This window comes from Musca autumnalis, unplaced genomic scaffold (genome assembly GCF_047663935.1).
Source record: "Musca autumnalis isolate F117 unplaced genomic scaffold, ASM4766393v1 scaffold_1, whole genome shotgun sequence".
Classification (NCBI taxonomy): Eukaryota; Metazoa; Arthropoda; class Insecta; order Diptera; family Muscidae; genus Musca; species Musca autumnalis.
In genome coordinates, this window is record NW_027411644.1 from 213,908,545 (window position 1) to 213,932,636 (window position 24,092).

A 24,092-nucleotide genomic window follows, 5' to 3' on the forward strand; every position below is an offset into this window, starting at 1 on the left:
TTTGTTTTGCTATTTTGACCTTTAAGAACCATTTCTACAGGGTTCGTATGTTCTAGAAAGTTGTTTATTGAGATCTAAGGTACATTTTTGTAGTTGGTTGGTTGATTCAATTTTGATCGGTTTGATATCTGTAGGCCAAAATCTGAGAAAAAATTATAACAGAAACTTGACCTTAACGATTTTGACCTTGAAGATAAGGTTGAATGGATTTTATGTTTTCACAATTATTATTCTTTGAGATGAGAGCTACAACTTTGCCTCCACGAGTAAACCAAAATTCTTAGCGGTTTAGAAGATATGAACCTGACAAAATGGTCTTTTTTGACATCAAGGCCTCAGGTTTTTGGGGGCCCATAACCGCGAAATTCGAAGTAACAGGGAAAAACGCCGAGACACATGTCTTCTTATTTTTCGTCTTCCATTACAAACTAATGTCAGAATATGGTTAATTTTCCATGACACAAAAAATTACACACAGTGATATTGAAACTAAGGAAGCCAAAAAAATCTGGTCAAAATATTGGAATTTGCGGACGTTGGTTGTCCCTAAAGACGAACATTTTTCCCATGTTTGAGAAATGAGTAATTTTTGCAAACTTCTGGAGAAAGAAATAGCTATTTCTCGGAAACTATAACAGATATTGTGTTCATTGTTTATTGTTAGGTAGGTAGGATTGTAGAATTTAAAAATAGTTTAAACAAATTACCGTAGCGTTTACACTACATGAGCTATTTTATTTTTCCCCAGGTACTAAATTTTATGAAATTCCAAATTTAGTGGACTAGATCTTTTGTGGAACAACATGCAACAATGTTCTGTTTTCACAGAAAGATGCCCGAGAGTCTCCGCTTTCAGCCCATATATACTTTCCGTCCGTGTAACACTTTTTTAAATTTATTGAAATTACATGGGTAAAAATGTGTGTGTGGAGTATATGAGATTTTATAAGTTTTATAAAAACCCAAGGAGTATTTTCTTTAATTTTTGAAAAAACTTAAATTTTTTGTAATTTTTTTTTTAAAAAAATTTTTGAAAATTTTTTGTTTGATTTTTTTTTTTTTTTGTATTTTTATAGCTTATTTATTGGTGTTTGACCATCTTTAATATATAGAAAGATATAAAAAACATAAAAACACTCATATTTTGATAAAAAATTGTTAAAAAAATTAAAAAGTTTAACTTTGACCTTGAATTCCTCTGCAACTACTAGACCGAAATTGACCGCTTATAATTCACCGACTGTGTTATCAGTCTAACAAAAAAAGAAATATGAAAATATCTCTATCCATTCAAAAGTTACAGAATCTTGACCAGGAAAAAACGATTCTGAACCACTGTGCGGTGCTGCTAAAGCGTTCAAAAACTATGTTTTGGAGGTGTACCTATCAATCGGAGTGGAAAATGTGCTTCAACAATTGGTGTGATGGTAAATAATCGCTTTTTTTATTGAACCAAAAACAAAGGGGTGTAGGGTATAAAAAGTTCAAGACCGAAAATTATAACCATCCCTTAAATAATTCAACGCCAATTTGATAACCCTTTGCCACAACAATTGTAACGGTCACAGCGACATCTCTTAATTGAAAAGCGATACAAATGTAAGTGCTGCGAGGAGGAACACTATGTTTTTTTTTTTTTTTTTTGTCAATTCGGAATTCTGTTCAACAACACACATTGCATTTCGCCGTTCTAATGCCTACCTCGTTTGCCTATTAACTGGCGCGCTGCATTGGCTTGTTAGTGTTGCGGAGCATTTGAGAGATTAAACAACAACAGCCACGTTGTGCTTCGTTCGCACTGTCCCGCGGTATCACTGCGTCCAAAAAAGAAACAAAACACGACAGTGGTTTTTAGTTGTCTTGTCGTCTTTTGGTGTTTTGCTCGTTGTTTTGTTTTTTATTTTCATTTTCGCGACGTGAAATCGATTAGTTTAATCAAGAATTGATACCAATGTCACCAATTTGATGTCCATGTTAAGTTTTAAATGGCTAAAACAGAGCTTACTACTGCCACCACCGCTAATAGTGCTACTAGTACCGCCAATTTCGATGGCATAGCCGAAAATACGCTTGCGAATGAAACATCAACTCCCCCATTATGGGGTTCGGCGCGTCTTTGCTATACCATTTGTGCTTTTTTGGCCATGGTCATCCAATTGTGTCTGCGTAACACGTTGAATTTTGTGATTCTTTGTATGGTAAAACATCAACCGGTGATCTATGACAACTCCACTACGGATGCAGCTGATATTGCTGTGGCCAATAGTCATTGCGGTCCTATTGATACGGGTTCAGCGAATAGTACAATACAAAGGGTGAGTTGTTTGTGTTTAAAGAAATGATAAAAAGAAATTGTGAGCAACAAATAACAATGAATGTGAAAGAAATCTGCTACGAAATATTGTGGTAGCCTTTAAAATAGAGTTCTCCGTAAAAGTGGACTTTCAGGAATACAACAAATACTTCTCAGATATCTTTGCACACATCCCACCGAATAATACTGATGGGATTAACCATATGCATGACCAACTGAATGAAATTGGAAACCACTTCGGTCCAGGAATTTTTTTATTCTCACATCGTACATACGGCAATCATAGGCCAAAAGTTGCTCAAAACTCAAAATATAAAAATCTTTTTTTTAACTAATTGTTGGTAAACAGTAACCTGAACCTTTTCCTCAAGGGTTGACCAATCCAACGCAGCAGTCGATTGAACTCAGCCATAATGAAAGCAAAACAGTACGTGTTCGAATACTATAAAATTAGGTGAGCATTAAAATAAAACAAGTAAGAAAGTATCAGTCAGCTGTGCTGACGGAGATATACCTTCAGCAACTGACCAAAAAACAACAACAAAACTAAACCGTATATAAAATATATTGATTTTGAATCATGAGTTTGCTTTAAAATCTGTAGGCACCATAATTTGAGGCTATACAAAATCAATGACATATACCAAACATTTTTAGTAACCATACTTTTTCATTAACCCATTTCGTACTTGGTGTTCGATTTTTCGAACAGTAAAATCACTTTTTTTCAAGCAAATATTTATGGAAGAAAAAGGTTAAATTTTAAACAAGTTTTGTCTAATTTGTCAGTAAATAAAAAAATGTTCCTCTCAATGTTAAGGGTAGATTTTTGAAACCTATATTTTTGGATACTTTTTAAATTAATTTTAAAAAAATTATAAAAAAAGTGAAATTAAAAAAGTAATCATGGGGAATTATTGCCAATATATGTAGGCGTTTCACAAAGTATAGAGAACATGATTTACATGTGCAAGCGCGACTTTACAGATGTGCAAACTTGACTGTTCGAAATTTCGAACGCTGGTACTTAACCTACATATTAATGGGTATGTATATCAAAACGTGGAAATTTGCTGACAAATTGCGGGGAAAAGTTATTATAGCACCATATAAGACTAAATAATAAATTTACAGCCATTTCTGTGGGATAATGCAGCTAAATCCCTGAAATCTTCCGAATATCGGGCGGTACCGTTCTATGGTTCAACAATTTTTTCATACAAAAATGGTGAAATAAATCAATAAAACGGCAAATAAATCAATTTTATTTTACTTCTATACATATAGCTTAAGCGCCAGTGTTCGAATTTTCGAACACCACTTTCCGGGAAAACGAAAAATCGGAAATTTTTTAGTTGATTTTTGGCATCAGTTGGTCCTAATTACCCTAAAAAAGTGTTTTGTTTTTAAAAAATAAATAAAAAATTTGTCTCGGTAGGATATGGGTTAAGGACTCGAAATATTAAAATACGTTAAACTAAGTTTGGAAGAAAATTTTGAAAAAGCCATTTTAGTATGTACAGGCAGGGTTTTGGAGCTTTTGGGCCATTATCTCAGGAAGTATTGACTTACTCCGGAAAAAAATGGTACCGTTGTAAATGAGGCCACTGAAAAAGAATCAAAACGATGCGAGAGGATCTCTTAAACTTCACTTATTTCGAATTTTGTGTGGGAGGTACCCGAAGGAGTGGACCGATATAGTCCATATTCCAACCTGATACATGACTGGATGAAATAATATGATGTGCCCAATATCTCAGGAAGTATGGACTTGCGCAAGAAAAAAATTGTACCGTCGTAAAGGGAGCCGCATGGACAACTTACTGAAATAAATTTCAAAGCGATCCGAGAGGAGCTGTTAAACTTCACTTTATCCGAATTTTGTGTGGGTGGTAACCGAAGGAGTGGACCAATATAGTCCATATTCGAACCCAATCTATATTTGGAAGGAATAATACGATGTGCAAAGTTTTGGACCAAATCGATTGCTCCCTTCGAGAGTTATCGTTCACACCATTTTGCAGATAAATGTTGAACTTTTGTGGGGGAGGTACCCGAAGGAATGGACCGATAAGGCCCATCTTCGAACTTAAACTAAGTTTGGACAAAATATTACGATACCCAAAATTTGGTTGGAATCGGTTGATCCATTCGAGAGTTAACGTGTGCACCAACTAGACAGACAGACGGACGGACATGGCTAAATCCACTCCAAATTGTCTGAAACAAATTTCGTCCAAACATACTTGGGGTCTAAAACATTTTTGGCCCTATCAAAGAGTTATACCCTTTTAGCCTAAAGGCTGATGGTATAAAAATCGACAAAGAAAATTGTGTTTGCATATTCACTCTTAGTTAATTGCGTTACATCTCGTCTTTCATAAATCTTTTTTATGATAACTTAAATTTCAACGGTGAAAAACTACATGATGTGAACGTTTGCGGACCATAGTTACTTTTGATTTTTATGCGCTTTAATCTCGAACATTAGATTCAAAGATAACACTCTAATCTGATATAATCACATTTTTCTAAACTTAATTAATTTATACCATTAATTTTTTTCAGCCTAATTTTTTTCAGCCTATGTCGGCCTATCTTTACAATTGTTGGTGGAAAAGTTTTATAACTGCAGGGAAGCTCAAAAGTCAAATTACGGGTAGTTGCGTCAAAACCAAAACTTGGAAAATTTTAATATCAAATTGCAGCTACTTCTAAGTTTGGTGTAGAAGTTTCTTGACCACAGAGAACATCAAATGTCAAATTACAGCTATTTCGGTTAAAAACTGTAGCTAAAATCCTCAAAATATCGAAAATCGGGAGGTACCGTTATATGGGCGCTATACCAAAACATGGACCTATGTTGACGATTTTTGGTGTATAAGTTGCACGACCACTGAGAACCCAAAATATCCAGCTAGTTCGGTTAAAATTGTGCCTAAAATTCCCAAAATACCGAAAATCGGGAGGTACCGTTATATGAGGGCTATACCAAAACATGGACATATAATAAAAATTTTTGGAGGAGACGTTTCATGACCGCTTAGAACCTCAAATATCAAATTACGGCTAGTTCGGTTAAAAATTTGATCTAAAATCTTTAAAATACCGAAAATCGGAAGGTTTCGTTATATGGGGGCTATAACAGAACATGTACCTATACCTATCATTTTTGGAATATAAGTTTGTTGGTCACACTAATTAAATTTCAAATTATCGCTAATTCGGTTTGAAACTGTGACTAAAAACGTCAAAATACCTGATATATGTTTGCGCCATTACAAAAAATCACTTTTTTCTCAAGTAAATTTTAAAAATGTTAGTAAAGCAATTTTAGAAAATTAAAAAAAAAATATTTTGGCAACGTTTGCCAGCACTACATTTTGTTCTACGTTATGACAAGAACCTCCTATATACCAGACTAAATCAAAATTATTCATATATGTTTGCGCCATTTCAAAAAATCACGGTTTTTACCTTATATAAAATTAGAATAATTTAAGTAGAAATAAAAAAATCGAATGGATATACATATATAGGACTATATAAATCTGAACCGATATGAACCTAGTTTTGGATGCATGTATCAATTTACAGCTTTATTTAACCTATATTGCGCTTTTGGTGCATTATTTACCTCATATCAGATGCTAATATAAATTGTTCATATGTCCCAATCTGGACCGATTTTCATTATTTTCTACAGAAATATTTCTTGGACCGAAGATATGATTCGTGCAAAATATTATATCAATCGGATTATAAATAAGGGTTTTAGGAGTTTAATCAAGTTTTAAAATATATTTATCCTATGTGCATCGATTCTAATTAAATTTCAATATCAATATATGTATTTATGTATATGGAATTCAAAACATTCACTTTCTCTCGCCTTTAAACAATTGTTAACAAGAAATCACAAATAAAATGTAATTCAATATTGCATCTTGAGGTTGATATTATACAGTTCAAGTGCTACCTGTTGTGGTTGGGGTAGGGTATTTTTATTGTTTATACACTCCGCCATAAAATGGAGGGTATATAAATACACATATGTAAGTATATCATTTACAACATTTAGAAATATTAAAATAAAAAAATAATTTAAAAAAAAATTTAGTTACAGTGTTTTATTAAATAAAGAGACGTATGTTTTTTTGAGCTTAAGGTCTTTATTGGGTTGTAATTTGTTTTTTTGTTGTCACCAATATTTCGCAATAGTTTACATTGCATCATCAGGGTGCATCTACAAAATGAACATATAATGTTATTTGTATCACAGCATTGACTTAAAATTCGTAAAAACAGTGTTTTATTTATAAATGCACTAAATACTAGAAAATAATTTTTCATTATAGAATCTTCCAAATAAAACGCTTGCCGTTTAATATTGTCACAATTTTTAATTTAAATGAAAACGTTTTATTTGATTATTTAATTATTTTTATACCCTCCACCATAGTATGGAGGGTATATTAAGGGCCTGTTCATGTATGTCGATAAGAAAATGAATGCGCAAGAAAAACTACCAAATTTGAGTGTGTTTTTCAAATTTGTTTTTTGTTTTGAAGGAAAAGCAAAGGCAATAATATTTCCAAAACTAAAGTTTGGGTGTGTTTCATGCGCACACATATTCGTTTCGAAATACATAAACTGGGGGTAAGTTTGTTTTTCCGTTTGTAACGCACTGAAATTGTCATTTTCGAACGTATAAAGTATATGGTAATATTCAAAAAAGTTTTTCAATCGTTGAAGTTGAGGTTCACCCTTTAATTTTCGTGGAAGCTGCGTTGGTGGTAATATAACAAAATGGGAAAAATGTGTTGAAGTAAACATGTTTTTTTTGTGTTCTTTTTTATTTCTGGCCAAACCACGCAAAATTCGAACCTGTGCTCAAAGAAAGAACTAAACAATACCCCTTGGGCAATATGGTTCTAGTGTATGACTTTTGGATATATACACTGCATCCCCCTAAAATCGATGCTGACATTTTGAAGTTTTGATTTCAGTGTTTTTCGAATTTTTCTTATAATTAGTGGGTGCAACTAGATAATAATCCAATCTAGTTTATAGGATTGTAGAACTCGCAATTCCACGTCGTTCGATGTATATCTCATGAGTGTGCTCCGTACAGCTTCCTAGTAATAGGAGTCCAAAGGCGAAAATTTGGTGCGTAAATTTTCTGAAAAACCCTATTTTTTGGCTTTAAAATTTACAACTGTCGTACAGGTACCCCTGAACCCCGCGTGATTTTAGTTTTTTTACGTGCCGGATCTAATGAGATCTTCCGCGGTCGAATCCATCCACTAAAACGCTGGATATAGATACCTTGAAAGTAGGAAAATCTGCAAAAATATATTTTGACAATTCCGCGAATTGAACCGCGATTTTCTTTGATTATTTTTGCATAAATGTAATCCCTTATACGCGATTATAATATTTGCCAAAAAGGTGTGTCACAAATTACAAAGATTCAGGAGTAATATCCCTATTTATCCCAAAATAAAATGCGGTGGCACATCCGCAGTTCTTGACGAATCTGTCTAAAATAATTTATATTGACGTATTTTTAATGGGGTGCCATTGAAATCAGATGCACCTTATAATCATATGCACATCGCGTAATTTTTGCCCACTTGAAGGTTTTTTGAATAGGAAGATGCAACTGATGGCACACTTTGGCCGCTGAATGAAACATGGGAAAATCCATGCATATTGATAGACATGGACTCCCTGTATCCGAAAACCACATGCACCTCAACCGATTTAAACCAATTTGCGAATTATACGGTTTCTAACTTCTATGTTTTTTCTTTGATTGTAAATTCATTATTACTCTCTACTTCTTAGTTCTATTTTTATCACAGAAAGCAAATATACTTTCACGATGACTAATTACTTTTCTCGTAGAAGTTTAAGCAAAATACTTCAGGATTTGGATCGAAATTTAGCGAAATAATAGAATAACTCGCAACATTTATTTTTCAAATTTTTCGTATTTAACCAAAAATATATTTTTGAAATAATTTCCAACAATAACTTTCCGTTCTTTGTTGTTGCTGTAATATGCAAGTTATAAACGCGATCTTTATAATTTTGGTCTCACATTTTTCTACGCGTTGTCTAGATTCTGTACGTATTTTTAAATTATTTTTTAGAGATTTTTTAGACTCTGATTTAGAATAAATAAAATTTATTCCAAGATTTCTTCAATATTTTTTGATTTTCCGCGAAAATAAAAATAAATTTAGCAACTACTTTAGCATCTACGGATAGATATCAAATGCTGCTAACGATTCATATATACACGCAGAAAAATTTATGTTAGAAATATGTTTGGATCCAAACAAATATATGTTTGGGACCGGTTGCAAACAAATATATGTTTGGATCCAAACATAATATGTTTGGGTCCAAACAAATATATGTTTGCAACATTTTGTAACATATCTCAATTTGATATGTTTGGGTAAAACATACTTTTTATGTTAGAACATTTTTTTCATGGGTGGAGAGAGGATGTATGTCAACGAGAGTAATAACAGTGCTCTCGCGGCTGTGTAATGCTGCTTTATAATAAAGAGTTGTGTGTATTGTATAATAGAAGACGTAGAAGCGAAGAAGGGGGATTTGGTGGCTTGTATGCGTCAAACTCGTGTGTTTCTTGTTTTGTTGTTGTTAACCAACGAAGAAGAAAAGAAGAAATGATATGAATTATATTTTTTTCTTTCTTCAGTGTTTTAGTTGCCTTTGTAGAGTCAAGACGGTAAAGTGAGTGAATAAATCAGTGTTTTGTATTTTCCTAAAGAAATTGTGTTTTTAGTAAATTAAATGCCCAATACATTTTATAATTGAATCGGAAAGTTGAATGGAATTATTTTATTGGACAAGGAAGAAATCGCATTTAATATTGGTAATTCCATACATACTTATGTATATTTGAAATATGGCATATCCATATTTATTTATTACATTACATAATCATTTGATTCTAGATGCCGATTCCCCGCTGATGATTTCAACTATGAGGACAATTTGTTTTATTTCACAACTAAGGAGAAGCGTTTAACTACGTTTCTATATATTTTTCCTTTTTAAAAGTGTGACTATTTACAAATTATTTCAATCAGTTTTTCTTTTATTAAAGTGTGTTATGTATTTCTTTGGAATTTTGTATGTACCTTTGTGTTTGTTGTTCTTTTGCCTTTTAATAAAAAAACCACAACATTTGTGTGTATACTATAGAGATAGCCAGTGAGCTCTTACTGAGAGCAAGTGAGCACACATTTTAAAGTGTTTTACATTGAATTTTACGCTCCCTTGCTCTCAGTAAGCGCCCACTGGTACATGTGTTTGTTTTTTTTTGTGCCTTTTGGGTTTGTATTTTTTGCACCCAAACATATAAAATGTTTGCACCCAAACATAAAATTGTTTCCACCCAAACATATCTTTGTTTGCACCCAAACATATATATCTTTGCACCCAAACATAAATATCTTTGCACCCAAACATATATATCTTTGCACCCAAACATATATTTGTTTCCACCCAAACATATATATGTTTGCAGACCCAAACATATATTATGTTTGGGACTGTTGCAAACATATATATGTTTGCTGCAAAATATGTTTGGGACATATGTTAGAGAGGCCGATTTTTTTTTGCGTGTACATGTTCTTATTACAACACAATAGGAATTTTTAAATATTTTTTCTTTACAAGAGAGTAAAACCGCATATAACTTTTGAGTGCAGCATCCAATTTTGTGAACGCGAACAGATTTGAAACCACGATTTTTTTCGTAACCCATGTACCAAAAATGGCGGATGTGCTCGCCAAAAAAGTTTTTAATTTTTTTTCTATGTAATTGTAAAGGAAACTTGAAATTTACCATATATATTCTTGATCAGGGTAAAATGCTGAGTCGATCTATTAATCCCCGTCTTTGGTAATCACTCTAGCATCTACAAAAATGGAGATAGGAATATGCGTATTTTGTTTGCAGGCAGGTCAAGTGCTATGATGGGCTTTATCGGTCCACGGTTTGTTATAGCCCCCATATAACGGTACCGCCCGATTTAAGGTATTTTGACGTTTTTAGTCACATTTTTAAACGGAATTAGCTATAATTTGACAATTAGGGTTCTTAGTGATCAACAAATTTTCATTTCAAAAATTATGGACATAGGTCCATGTTTTGGTATAGCCCCCATATAAATGTACCTCCCGATTTTCGGTATTTTGAGGATTATAACTACATTATTTGACCAAACTATCTGTAATTGAATATTTAGGGTCACAGAGGTTACAAAATATCTCCACCAAAAACCGTCAACATAGGTTTATGTTTTGGTCTAGCCCCCATATAACAGTACCTCCCAATTTTTGATATTTTGAAGATTTTAGCTACAATTTTTAACCGAACTACTTGTAATTTGACAGTTGAGCTTCCAAGTGGTAAAAACAACATCTTCTTCAAAAATTGTCAACATAGATTCACGTTTTGGTATAGCACCCATATAACGGTTCCTCCCGAGTTTCGTTATTTTGAGAATTTTAGCTATAATTTTTAACCGAACTAGCTGTAATTTGACATTTGAGGTTCTCTGTGGTCATGAAACTTACTACCAAAAAATCGAACTAGCTGTAATTTGACAGTTGAATTTTCAGTGGTCACGAAACTTCTGCACTAAAAATCGTCAACATAGGTCCATGTTCTCGTATAACTCCCATATAACGGTACCTCCTGATTTTCGGTATTTTGAGGGTCTTAGCTACATTGTTTGACGAAAATACCCGTAATTTGACTTTTGAGGCTCCCTGCATTTATAAAACGTTTCTTCCAAAAATTGTAAAGATAGGTAGACTGTATATTGCCCCATAGGCGGTATCTTTCACCTGGCTGAACACATTTTTTAGATTAGATAATTTAGGCATTTGGGGTATCCATGGTCGAAAAATGGTTCCACCTAAAATAGTTCGGCCCTGCCGAAAAAAACGTTTTTACTTGTTTCTGAATCGTTTCGTTCTCAAAACAAAAGCACAAACTTTTCAACTGAAGAAGAAAAACAAAACGGTACGATTGCTGAAATGTACTTCGGCTAAGCTATCCGAGTTGTTTCATTCACGAACTTAACGAAATAAATTGTTTGCAAACGTTTGCTGTGCGAAATGATTAATGACACATTCAGACACATTTGATTGTTACACTACCCAATAAGCTAACATTACATGCTTGGAACATACTACGATTGATGTTTCAATCAACCACCAAACGTTTGCAAACATTTGCAGTGTGTATTGTAGAGCTTCGTTTTCTATGAGTTGTTGTGAAGTTGAGAAGTTTTCATTATTCGTTATGTTCGCAATAACTAAACAGCGAGTTCGGTCCACTTGGGTTATGTTTCGTTTTGTTCCTAAAAAACGAAACGAAACGATTGCAAACGTTTCATAAAGCTTGCAGGAAACATTTGATGTTACCTTTTTTGGGACTTCAATTGTAATGACGAATATGCCAGCTTAGAAGAAGACCTTCTTCTGAGCTTTCAATTGTTTTCAAATGTGTTACCAAACCTGGCATATATAAACAACTAAAAGTATCAGTCGGCTTTGCCGACAGAGATATATCATCAGTCTGTGAGTTAGTGAAAAGAAGCAAACACAGTATAGGTAGTTTTCCAAAACATTTCTGTTGTAAGGAGTACCGCGAGAACTATCCGAAATAAAGTTTAAAATTTATCCGCGAACATGTCACAACCTGTTCTTTTGCGTAAATGTTTGAACATTTGTGGGAAAAGTACGGGAAGAGGACTCACTTTAAAAGCCATAGTTGGTGGTCGAAAGGGTTTTACAGCTTTAGGGTAATTATCTTCGTCAGTATGGACTTACATCCGATGATATGAACCTGTTGTAAAACACATATGAGAACAATTTAGAAAGTTTGTGTGGAAGGTACCGAAAGGAGTGGACCGATATAGTCCACATTTGAACATGATTTTAAAAAATTATTACGACGCACTATGTCAAGCACTCTTTTTGACAGTTGCCGTGACCATTAGGCAGTCCAGTTGGTAAACGTGGATTTTTTAGAGCATTTGGACCATTATGACTGGACACATGGACTTGCCCACAAAAAGTACTATATCGCTGTAAACATGACCAAAAGAAGTACTTTCGGCAAAAGTTTGCAAATGTTCCTCGAACGGCCCTTAAAATGCATTTAAAAATTAAAATATTAAACTTTTGTGAGGGGGCTAACCGAACATGTTTTCCAAAGGTGCTTTATGATAACTTTTAAATTAAAGTACAAGACACAAACCACTCAGTTAAGATCTTAGTTAGCAGTTAACATCTTAGTTCCAATAAAACCTTCTTAGGACTTGATGTGTATGTTTCGAAGAAATTTTACGATGTGCAAAGATTCGGCCAAATCGGGTACTCAATTTAGAGCTTTTGGGACATTATCACAGAAAGTATGGACTTGTCCCCGAAAGTAATTTGCTACAAAAAAGGTCTCTAAACTGCACTAGTGCCAACAATTTTAAAAATTTGTGTAGGAGGTACTTGTAGGAGTGGACCGATATAGTCCATATTACGATGTTCGGGCCCAATCGGTTACTCTCTTCGAGAGTTATCGTGTGTGCCACTTTAGCGAAAATGTTTTAACTTTTGTGGGGGAGGTAACCGTGGATCGATATGGCCCATCTTCAAACTTGATCTAAGTTTGGACAAAATATTACGAGAACCAAATATTGGTCCAAATCGATTTATCCGTTCGAACATGGTTAAATTGACTCCAAATTGTCTGAAACGGATTACGTTCAAACATACTTGGGGTCTAAAACCATTACGTCGATGAGGCACATTTTCGAAGTATATTGTCCAAACTTAGTTCGAAAGTGGGCCAATACAATTTTTCGTCGATCTTCTGTTGTCTGTAGAAGATTTCAAGAAATCATCTGTTGTCTATGGGAAACCTTAAAAGGGCATGTGATATCTATAGAAGATTGCAAGAGATCTGTTGTCTATAGAGGACATCAAGAGATCTTCTTTTGTCTATAGAAGACCTCAAGAACACTTATGTTGGCTTTATAAGACTTCAAGAAGTTTTATGTTGTCTATAGAAGACTACAAGAGATATTCTGCTGTCTATGGAGGACATGAAGAGGTCTTCTGTTGTTTATAGAATACCTTAAGAAATCGCATTTCGGCTACACTGTGTGTCATTTTTTGAGTCATGGTTTATTAACCATATTCTGACATCACAGCGTGATAGCAGACCAAAAATAAGAAGGTACGTGTCCCGGCATTTTCCCTATCTCATCAACTTTCGCGGTTATGGGACCCAAAGTCATGAGGCTTTTATGTCAAAAGGGATCATTTTGTCAGGCACATATCTTCGAAACAGCTACAAATTTGGGTTCACTTGTAAAAGCAAAGTTGTAGCTCTCCGTCCTAAAGAATAATAATTGTGAACATATAAAATCCATTCAACCTCATCTTCAAGGTCAAAATCGTCAAGGTGAAATTTAATGGAAATTTCTTCTCGGATTTTAGTCTGCAGATACCAAACCGATCAAAATTGAAGCAAACAACCAACTAGAAAAGTGTTTCTTAGATCTCAATAAAAAACTTTCTAAAACATACGAACTCTACAGAAACGGTTCTTAATGGCCAATATAGCTAAACAATTGCGATTTTTATCCTCTTTTCTCTCCGCTCCATAAACTTGCTAGGTTGGCTGCCTGTGAGTTGCAGAAAAATGCCTGCTTGTGGAAGAATATATCGCAACAACAACAACGAAGAACGAAACACAAGCTTTTGGCCGCATAGCTCATACACACCACCAAGCAAAAACAAACTTTTTCACCTTCCCGTCGTCGCTTCTGCGTCTTCTTTTGTACCATACATACAGTTCTTTAATATAAAATAAGCGATAGCCCTTTTGTTACTCTCTTTGACGAAAATCCTCTCTCAATCTGTACAAAATATGTTCTAACATAAAAATATGTTGGTAACCAAACAATATAAAATTGAGACATACAAAATATTGCAAAACTTATATTTGTTTGGAACCAAACACAATATGTTTCGTTCCAAACATATCTTTGTTAGCAATCAGTCCCAAACATATATTTGTTTAGATCAAAACATATTTCTAACATATATTTTTCTACCTGTACAGCACAATTTGTTTGCCTGAAATCTTCGGACAAATTAGTTTTTCGCATCAATTCGAACTCTCACACATCGTCTGAAATCAGCGCCTTTTTTACCAACCAAAACGTGAAATTGATTGGTCATCCGCCTTATAGCTCTGACTTCGCACCCAATGGAATATTTTTATACCCTCACATCAAGAAAAAATGCGTGGTGGTTTTCGTTGCCAGAAGATGCTATTGAAGCGTTCAAAACTCATGTTTAGGAGGTGCCCCAACCGAAGTGGAAAAAGTGTTTCTACAATTAGTTTGAGCGTAAGCAAAAGAGTATAAAGCATGCTGGAGAATACTTTAAAGAACAGTGAAACCATTTTTTATGATAAATATTCGCATTTTCATTACTAGGCTGGAATTACTGATGATCACGATAACATAGGAATTAAGATTGATCCGAAACACATTGCACATCGTAAAATGTCTTCCAAACGTACACCAAAATGGTCTATGTACCTCCCTCAGAAAAATTTTAATTTTTCGCTTAAGTGCTCTTAAAGGGCTGTTCGAAAATCGTGTTGAAATATTTATCAAAAGTACTCTTTCGGTCCTGTTTACATTGGGCAAGTTCATGCTTCCTAACACAATGGCCCAAAAGCACTAAAAATCCAATGGTGGTCAACTAAAATTGCGGATTGGCACGATAACAATCGGTAAGGAGTGATTACCAAAATTAGATGCAGTTCCAAGATGGACCAACCGTTCAGTTCACCTACGACTGAATTCACTTTTGATGGCAATCTTGACTGACATAAAAAGCGGAACCTCCATTTTCCAGACTTCAAGAACGAAGAGAGTGGCTAATAGCCACTGGCTATCAACAAGTTGAGGACTTTGGTGAGGTGTTAGACTCCTGGCTTATGCACCTATTGCAGCATCACCATCAATATTCTCTAACTCTTTAGATGATTTAGCGCTTCGGAATGCATTTGTAGGTGCCGTGACATAACTCCCAACGGACATAACTCCCAAAACTATTTTGGGAGTTATATCCGCCTCGGTTTGCGGACATAACTCCCAAATTTTTTGGGAGCTATGTCCGACCCCCTAGCGAACATAAGTCCCAATGGGAGTTATGTCCGTTTTTAAAATTTAAGTGATTTTTATTTAAATACGAAAAAAAAACGAAAAGCACCGCAGGCGAAAATATTTTTGAAAAAAATCGCGCGATTTTCTTAACAAATATTTTTACAATTTAAAACCTCCTAACTGCTACTTACTTAATTTTTAAAAAATTTTATGAAATCAGGAAGATTTTGTGGATACGGCATTGGTTGGCACAAACGCCTTCTCATATATATAATTCCGCTTACATTCTAACTTCTACTCTAAAATTAAAAAAAAATTATAACTACAAATTTCAAAATTAAGCAAAGAAATAATTTATAAATTAAGAAAAAGTCGTTGGGAGTTATGCCCGCGATTTTTTTGGGCGTTATGTCCTCTGCGCTTTGCAGAGTTATGTCCGGGCACCGCATTTGTAATGTCATCTATGGTGCCGTCGCTTAAAAAACGTGCGAATCTCTTCGTGCAGTCAACCTGACAATGGCAAAAGTTCTAGGGACCTGTTCACCTTTTTCCAGGAGATTGACTTAAACCTTGACCACAGTTACTTATTCCGGATTTAATATTAGACATTTCAGGTAATCTAGTCACTTTTTTCCTCTTAAGCTTACAGACCAACCATTGATTTCTAACTCTGGTGAAGTTTTTCACCCTTATTTGTTAGTTTCGCCGCCTCAGCTATATATAGTGAGCACCTGCAGCAATTGTGATATTTGGAAAACCCATTCAGTTTCCCAAACATGTCTTCTTGTTTGATGAAAGTTCGAACCAAGCGAAATTGCGTCATTTGTAAGATCAGGTGATACGATGGTTATCTGCGGCACAAAACTAATTTTACAAGCTGTTCCGTCACCTATATGTTCCTCTGGACATTGCCCTAAACGGAATTCCTTCAAAAGGCCATAAAATTTTTGCCTACTTGTCGGCCTCTTCTAGTCTATACAGCTTCCGTTGAACTCAAGCCAGTTGTTAATCTATTTATTCATTCATATGCCATAACCGCATCATTTATTGAAAACCCCTGCTAGCCAATCATTGGCACATTCTGCCTTCAGCCGATTTTCTTTTACCTTGACCACTTTTTAATAACATCTTCTGGGTTAAGTACTTTGATATTTTCATCACTACTGAACACCAACAGCTTGGGAATATCTTCTTTTCAGGGGGTATTCTTCGGCTGGATACCTGTGCTAATGCACCGGTAAAATGATCGCCTTCCCATAAAGATGGTCCACTGGTGTGAATTCTTCCACTGCTTGGCTCTAAAAATTGCCTAAAACACTGACCCAACAGACAGGCCTATTACTTTTTAAGAGGTCAATAAGGGTTTTTCTTCAGAACGCTGTCGGCCAGCGACTTGAAGACTTTGTTCCTACTTCTGATCTTGTCGCAAATAGCTGTGGCTTGAGCAGACTACGTAACATGATATTGAACTGTACACCCAATATCTTGGGGAATTAGTTGTCGGAATCAGGACACCTTCGACCAATATATTCAGGTGGAACCTCATTTCAACTATCTAGACCCCTTATGGCCAAGCGACATTGCTGTTTACGAAGTTAGCAGCAGAAACATAATCTCCACAGTTGGTTTTGCACACAAATTTTACCCACGCAAATAAACTTTTTGTGTACATGCGCGCGGGCATCTTTGCTGGCCATCTTGCTAGATATTTTCATATTCTTCAATCAGCAATGTAGATACATACATATATGATCGACGATAGGACCCGACGCCAAGATCGTACAATTATCCACATCTATTACATCTGGAGAGTGTGGAATTTCCAAAAAACAGATGTTAATGCCACAATGATGATGTCGGGAGGTGCCACAAAGATGATGTCTGGCGAGCTCTGGCAATCTCCTCTTATCCTCGTATCAACATCTTCGTTCACCTTGCAATATGTCTGTAACCATCTGTTCATTGCCTAGGACGGAATGTCAAAGCTTACGATAGGGGTTGGGGACCCCTAGCACCAGACGGTTATTACCCTCCAAAATCAAAATAATGTCAATGAAAGCCAGAGCTTTCCGTGGTATTAAGTACCTCTACATAGGAAATGTTACTAGTACAGACTGGTGTATAAGGAAGAAAATTCCTCCCCCTCCACTCCTAGCAGGATCATTCCGTAAAACATGTTGTGATGTTGTGTGGCCTTTCACGTTTCATCAATTTTCCCGTATACCGAAATTATCGTTATTTTATTTTGCAATATATCCGTATGTACACCTCTTCTATTACAAGTCTAGACATTATTGATGAAGATACTCCGATCATGGAACATAAAATGTGTGCGGAAGTCTTTAACTTAGGCGGGATTCATTCGGCTTTTCTTTCATTTCTGAAGATAAACGTAATATGTATTGGTTATCTTGGGGTTGCCAAAAATTCACTCAATGTATACAGGAAACATAGGATATTTGATTTTAGATACATCTCCCAAGATCCACTGAATTGCCCCTGACAGTTAACTTGGCTACTCAGTCGATATGTTGACTTCGCAAACTGTAGACACGTCGGACTCTAATACTCCTTTAAAAATGTTCTTAAAAATCCACAATGATTTTGATCTTAATTCGTCATAAAAAAATAAATTTTCTTTCAGACAGGTGATCTGCTGTGGACACGTAATCAAGAATTCGCCGTGCTGGGTACCTTCTACTATGGCTACTTGGTAACATTGCCAATTGCTGGAAGACTTGCAGACAGATTTGGTGGCAAATTGCTCTTTGTACACTCAATTACAGCCCAGGCAGTGGTCTTCATGTTAATACCATTTTTTGCACGACAAAGTTATACGGGCGCAGTTATAGTGCGGATAATACAAGGTCTGGTGGCGGTAAGGAAATTAAATACAACCAGCTACTACACAACTTATCTAATGTCTTCCCCTTTTTCCAGGGTTGTGGAAACCCCGCTCTATATCAGCTATTCTCCACATGGGCCCACCCCACAGAACGTACTGCATTTCTATCCTTTGCTTATGGTGGCTATTCGGTGGGTGCTCTACTGGTATTTCCCATCTCTAGTTTCCTCTGTAAGCTGGGTTGGGAAACAGCATTTTATGTTGTTGGCGGTGTATCGCTGGCCTTTGGCATTTGCTGTCATTGGTTGGTGTTTAGCAAATTGGAAGATCATCCCCGTCTATCGAAGGAGGAATATGAATATTTAAAGAGTAGCCAAGTGAAGGCGGCCAACAGTGCTGTACCCTGGAAAGCTATTTTCACATCCATTCCCGTTTATGCATTCATTTTTACGCACATTTTTCACACATATGGTATTATGGTATTCACGCTGCTGATACCACGGTTCTTTAAGGAAGCCATGCGGCTGCCCCTTTCGCAAGTTGGCATCTTATCATCGGCACCATTTTTCGGCGCATTCATATCGAAAGGCCTGACAATTGTGTCGTGCAGTATTATCGAGAAACGTGAAAATTTGAATTTAACACGATTTCGTCGTATCGTTTATGTTGTGTGTAAGTATTTAAATGCATAATATTTGAATTTGAACATTTTGAGGTTATGGTGAAAAATTTAAATTGACTTTATGTAATGTCTTGTTCATACTAAGGCTAATTCGCTCTCTATTCGTTGTTCGAACCCGAATTACGATATAATTACTTCATTTCGCATACAAAATTTTGAGAACGAACAAAGATTCTTGTACATTGTTCAATTTAAATTACTCTCAGAACGAAATAAATTAATTATGACATGAAAAATGCAAAATTTAAAAATTTATTAAAAACCCAAACATTTTTAGAAAAAATACAAAATATGAATGAAAAGTAAACGGTTTAACGACTAGTTTACATTCAAATCATAGCAAATTGTGTCTTCTCTTTCATTGCAATTGCATTTCCTGTCTATCGTTTCAAATTCGCGTACAAATTTAGAAACAAAAATCAAATGCCTGCCGGAATGTCTGTATACCAAAAGTTATTGTGGCAGGTCTCTCTCTCGTAAATTTTTAAAATAGAAAAATTTGAAAATGTACTGAAAACACCAAAATTGTGAGAAAAAATAGAAAACATGAATGAAAATAATAGAATTTAATATTAAATAGATATCTGAAAGAAGGGTAAATATTTTTTCAGTTCATATCAATTAACTTTACTAGTCTTTTGGCTGAAACTTTCTTTAAAATCAGTAAATAAAAACCATGAAAATATGAATCATGTTGCTATGAATTGTGTACCGTGTCGTATGAACGGGTTAATTCGTGTACGTAATTATGAGAAAGAACGACGTGATTCAAATGCTGGTATGAACATGGCATAAGTTTCCTGACATGAGTCGGTGGGGGTCCTATCACCATATGGCGATTAGGATGGCTGTCACAGCAACACCCGAGCAAGTACTGCAACGAAAGCATGCCATCGTGTTGCTGTAATGGAAGAATATTTGTCTCCCCGTGTTGATGGTTCACTGACAAGTTTGAATATTTTTCCTACGGAGGTCTTCTATTCTATAGAAGCCTCCTACGGAGGTCTTCCATTCTATAGAAGCCTCCTACGGAGGTCTTCTATTCTATAGAAGCCTCCTACGGAGGTCTTCCATTCTATAGAAGCCTCCTTCGGAGGCCTTCCATTCTATAGAAGCCTCCTACGGAGGTCTTCTATTCTATAGAAGCCTCCTACGGAGGTCTTCCATTCTATAGAAGCCTCCTACGGAGGTCTTCCATACTATAGAAGCCTCCTTCGGAGGCCTTCCATTCTATAGAAGCCTCCTACGGAGGTCTTCTATTCTATAGAAGCCTCCTACGGAGGTCTTCTATTCTACAGAAGCCTCCTACGGAGGTCTTCTATTCTATAGAAGCCTCCTACGGAGGTCTTCTATTCTATAGAAGCCTCCTACGGAGGTCTTCTATTCTATAGAAGCCTCCTATGGAGGTCTTCTATTCTACTGAAGCCTCCTAGGGAGGTTTTCTATTCTATAGAATAGACCTTCTACGGAGGTCTTCTATTCTATAGAATAGACCTTCTACGGAGGTCTTCTATTCTATAGAATAGAAATTCTATGGAGGTCTTCCATTCTATAGAATAGACCATCTACGGAGGTCTTCTATTCTATAGAATAGACCTCCGTAGAAGTCTTTTATGGTTATATCTAGCGAACTGTGAAACTCTACGTTAATTCCGGTATGGGCGTCATCATTTACCGTGGAAACGAAGAGAATGTATACGTTAAGCCAAGCTCAAGCGAGATAGGTCTGATAGGAACAGACTGGTGCAATAGGAAAGCTAACTCTCCACCTTCACTTCTGGTACGTTATAAACATCACAACGCTGTAAGCTGCAGTTGTTGTTGAGCTTGGTTTCCTACACCCCAGCGACCATCATCTTTCGAAAAAATCCAATGTTTCCTCGATCTTACATCGGATTCCAGGGCAAATAAATTGCAAAAATGATGTATTATCAGGGATTGGCTGCTGTTAAGTGTTGCGTGTGCGGCTGCTGTTATGAGGACTAGGGAGGAGTCTCGTATTCTGATGACGACGACTCACAGAGAGGTGGGGGGGGGGGGGTCGTAGTCCCTTACATTGACGAATCCAGAGCAACCGCTGAGATGCACCCACTCCCGGCATCTATTGCATCCCATATAAGTATTAGTTTGTGTATGCGGAACGCATCCATATTGGTCCTGGAATTGCGTCCTGACATGGACCAACAGCAACCTTCCTTTCAGAGATTTTAAAAAAAATCGACATTTATTGACCTGCTTGGACCTTTCTATATTTGTCATAACCTCACTCTTTATAAAATACTCGACTATAAAAATATGAAATGATGTATTAAATTATTTTGCATATACATATATTTGTATATAACTTTGTTATGTTTGTTATGTATGAACTTGTGGAGGAGTTATATAAAAATAACATAATTTCGTCAATTGAAAGGAAGAGAATGAGAACGGACGTGGCTACAGCACCGAGACTATACGGACTACCAAAAATTCATAAAGATAACTACCCATTAAGACCAATATGCTCATCGGTTAACTCACCATCAATAGAGTTATGCAGATATGTGACGAACATTCTAAAGAACTTAACAACTAATTCAAAGTACAATGTAAGGGATTCGGTACAATTTAGAAATAAGATACAGAATTTGACGATTGCGGATAATGAAAAGATGGTTTCATTCGATGTGGTATCACTGTTTCCCAGCATACCGGTAGATTTAGCACTCTCAATTATAGAAGAAAAATGGGACAAAATACAAGAATACACAAATATGACAAAGAGCCTATTTTTAAGTATTCTAAAATTCTGCATAAAGGACAATCGTTATTTCATATATGATGACAAACTGTACAAACAAAAGAAAGGACTACCAATGGGTTCACCAGCTTCTCCGATTGTAGCTGATATAGTTATGGAGAAACTACTTGACACCTGTATGGAACAACTGACGACAAAACCTGTAATATTGACGAAATATGTGGACGATCTATTTGCAATTCTAAGAGATAATGTAATACTGGATACAATGGCAATACTCAACAAATTTAACATCAATATAAAATTCACAATGGAAGAAGAGAATAATGGTTCAATCCCTTACCTCGACACTTTAATAAAAAGAAAGAATGGAAAATTGGAAATAGACTGGTACCAGAAACCTACGGCATCTGGCCGTATCATCAATTATTATTCAAAACATCCAAAACAAATGATTATAAATACTGGACGCAATTTGATAAATAGAGTACTGAACATAAGCGATAGTAAATTCCATGAAAATAATAAAACGAAAATAAGAGAAATACTTACCAAGAACGCATTTCCCAAATCATTAATAGAAAATTTAATATCAAACTACAACAAACCAAACAATAAAGAAAAACCGGACAAAATATATAAAACCATGGTCTATATACCTGGTATTTCTGAGAGATTCCATAATTCTGATTTATATGACAATAATAAATTTAATATTGCACAACGTTCAAACAACACACTGAAACGGCTGTTCAGCAATACCAAAAACAAAATCCCAAGTCTTGAAAGACACAATGTTATATATCAAATCGAATGTGACGGTAATGAGGAAGATAAATGTGGCAAAATATATGTGGGCACCACCAAAAACAAACTCAAGCAAAGACTTTCGGCACACAAATCTGACGTTAAATTAAGGAATCAAAACTCTATACAAAAAACTGCGCTTGCGGAACACTGCAAGCTTAACAACCACCTCCCAAATTTTGAAAATGTTAATATCCTACAAACAGAGAGTAACTATAACAGACGTTTAACATTAGAAATGCTGCATATTAACAAAATACCAACAAATAAGAAGATAAACTACAAGAGCGACACTGACAATGCAGCTTACTGCTATAAAAACCTTTCAGTGCAATATTTACATCAGACAATTGTAGTGAAACTACGCTAGATCTTAAGTAATATTTGACAACATAGTTTTTACGTATATGTAAGCGAATCTTTTGATGTTTTTATTATTTTTAATTTTTAGTATTTAGAATGCTGTGATATTTTTCTGTATAATTTTATATCTTTAATTATACAATATAATTGTTATTTTGTAGATCTACCCCTGAAGATGCAGTTTTATAATTGCGAAATATTGGGATAAATACCGAATAAAAATATACTGACCTCAAGCTCGAAGATAATTTTATTTTTAATATTTGTATATATTTACCATTTTCAGGTAACCTAAGTACCGTGCTCTTTATATTCAGCATTGTACTATCCGATTGTCAACAGCGGATTTTAGTTGTAATATTTAGCATGTGTATTGGAATGTCTACGGATTTGGCATTTTCCGGTGCCTATTGGCCTAGCTTGTTATTTGTGGCCCCAACATATGCCGGTCTCATATCGGGTATAGCAAATTGTTTGGCAACGGTTAGTGGATTTTTGGCACCACTGGGTATATCCGGTATAGTGCGGCATGTAAGAAGTTCTTTTGTGAATTGTTTATGTGCTTTTAATAATTTAAATACTTTGATTCCATATAGGGTACAAAACTGGAATGGAATACTGTGATGTTTACCCTAATGGCCTCCTATTCTCTGGGAGCTGCGGTCTATGGTTTGTTTGGTAGTTCAAAATTAGCCAATTGGGGTCATTTGGATAAAAATCAAAATAATAATCAAGAATCGAATAATCCAACAACAACAACCACAACCGAAGCATAAATGCATTTATAGTTAAAACAAATATTTTTTTAATTTAATTTTTTGTACATAAATTGTTTTAAATCGTTTTAGGAAAATATTTGTTAATTTAAGCCATATTGTAGTTTAAGATTTTATTGTAAATTATTGTTGTTTTTATATTTGTATTATGCTAAGTTTTAAAATATGTTTTATTGGAAAAAAAATGTAAATTTGTGTGAAATAAAAAAAAACAAAATTTCGAAAATTCATACATGTTTTGTACTTACGGTAGTTTCTAGCAAAAGGTCGGCACACTTGAGGTATACTTTAATTTCTTTCATAAAGGGTCTATAGAAG

At 35.2% G+C, this 24,092-nt stretch overlaps 1 protein-coding gene across 1 annotated transcript; it reads left to right on the forward strand.

Moving 5' to 3' along the window:
- Positions 1-1,593: 1,593 nt before the first annotated feature.
- On the forward strand, positions 1,594-24,000 carry LOC141389041 (sialin). The gene is made up of 5 exons (XM_073960044.1): positions 1,594-2,315; positions 18,203-18,436; positions 18,499-19,075; positions 23,285-23,529; positions 23,595-24,000. Exons 1-5 carry the CDS (start codon positions 1,986-1,988, stop codon positions 23,772-23,774), a joined length of 1,566 nt encoding a protein of 521 aa, XP_073816145.1. The 5' UTR covers positions 1,594-1,985; the 3' UTR covers positions 23,775-24,000.
- The last annotated feature ends 92 nt before the right edge of the window (positions 24,001-24,092 follow it).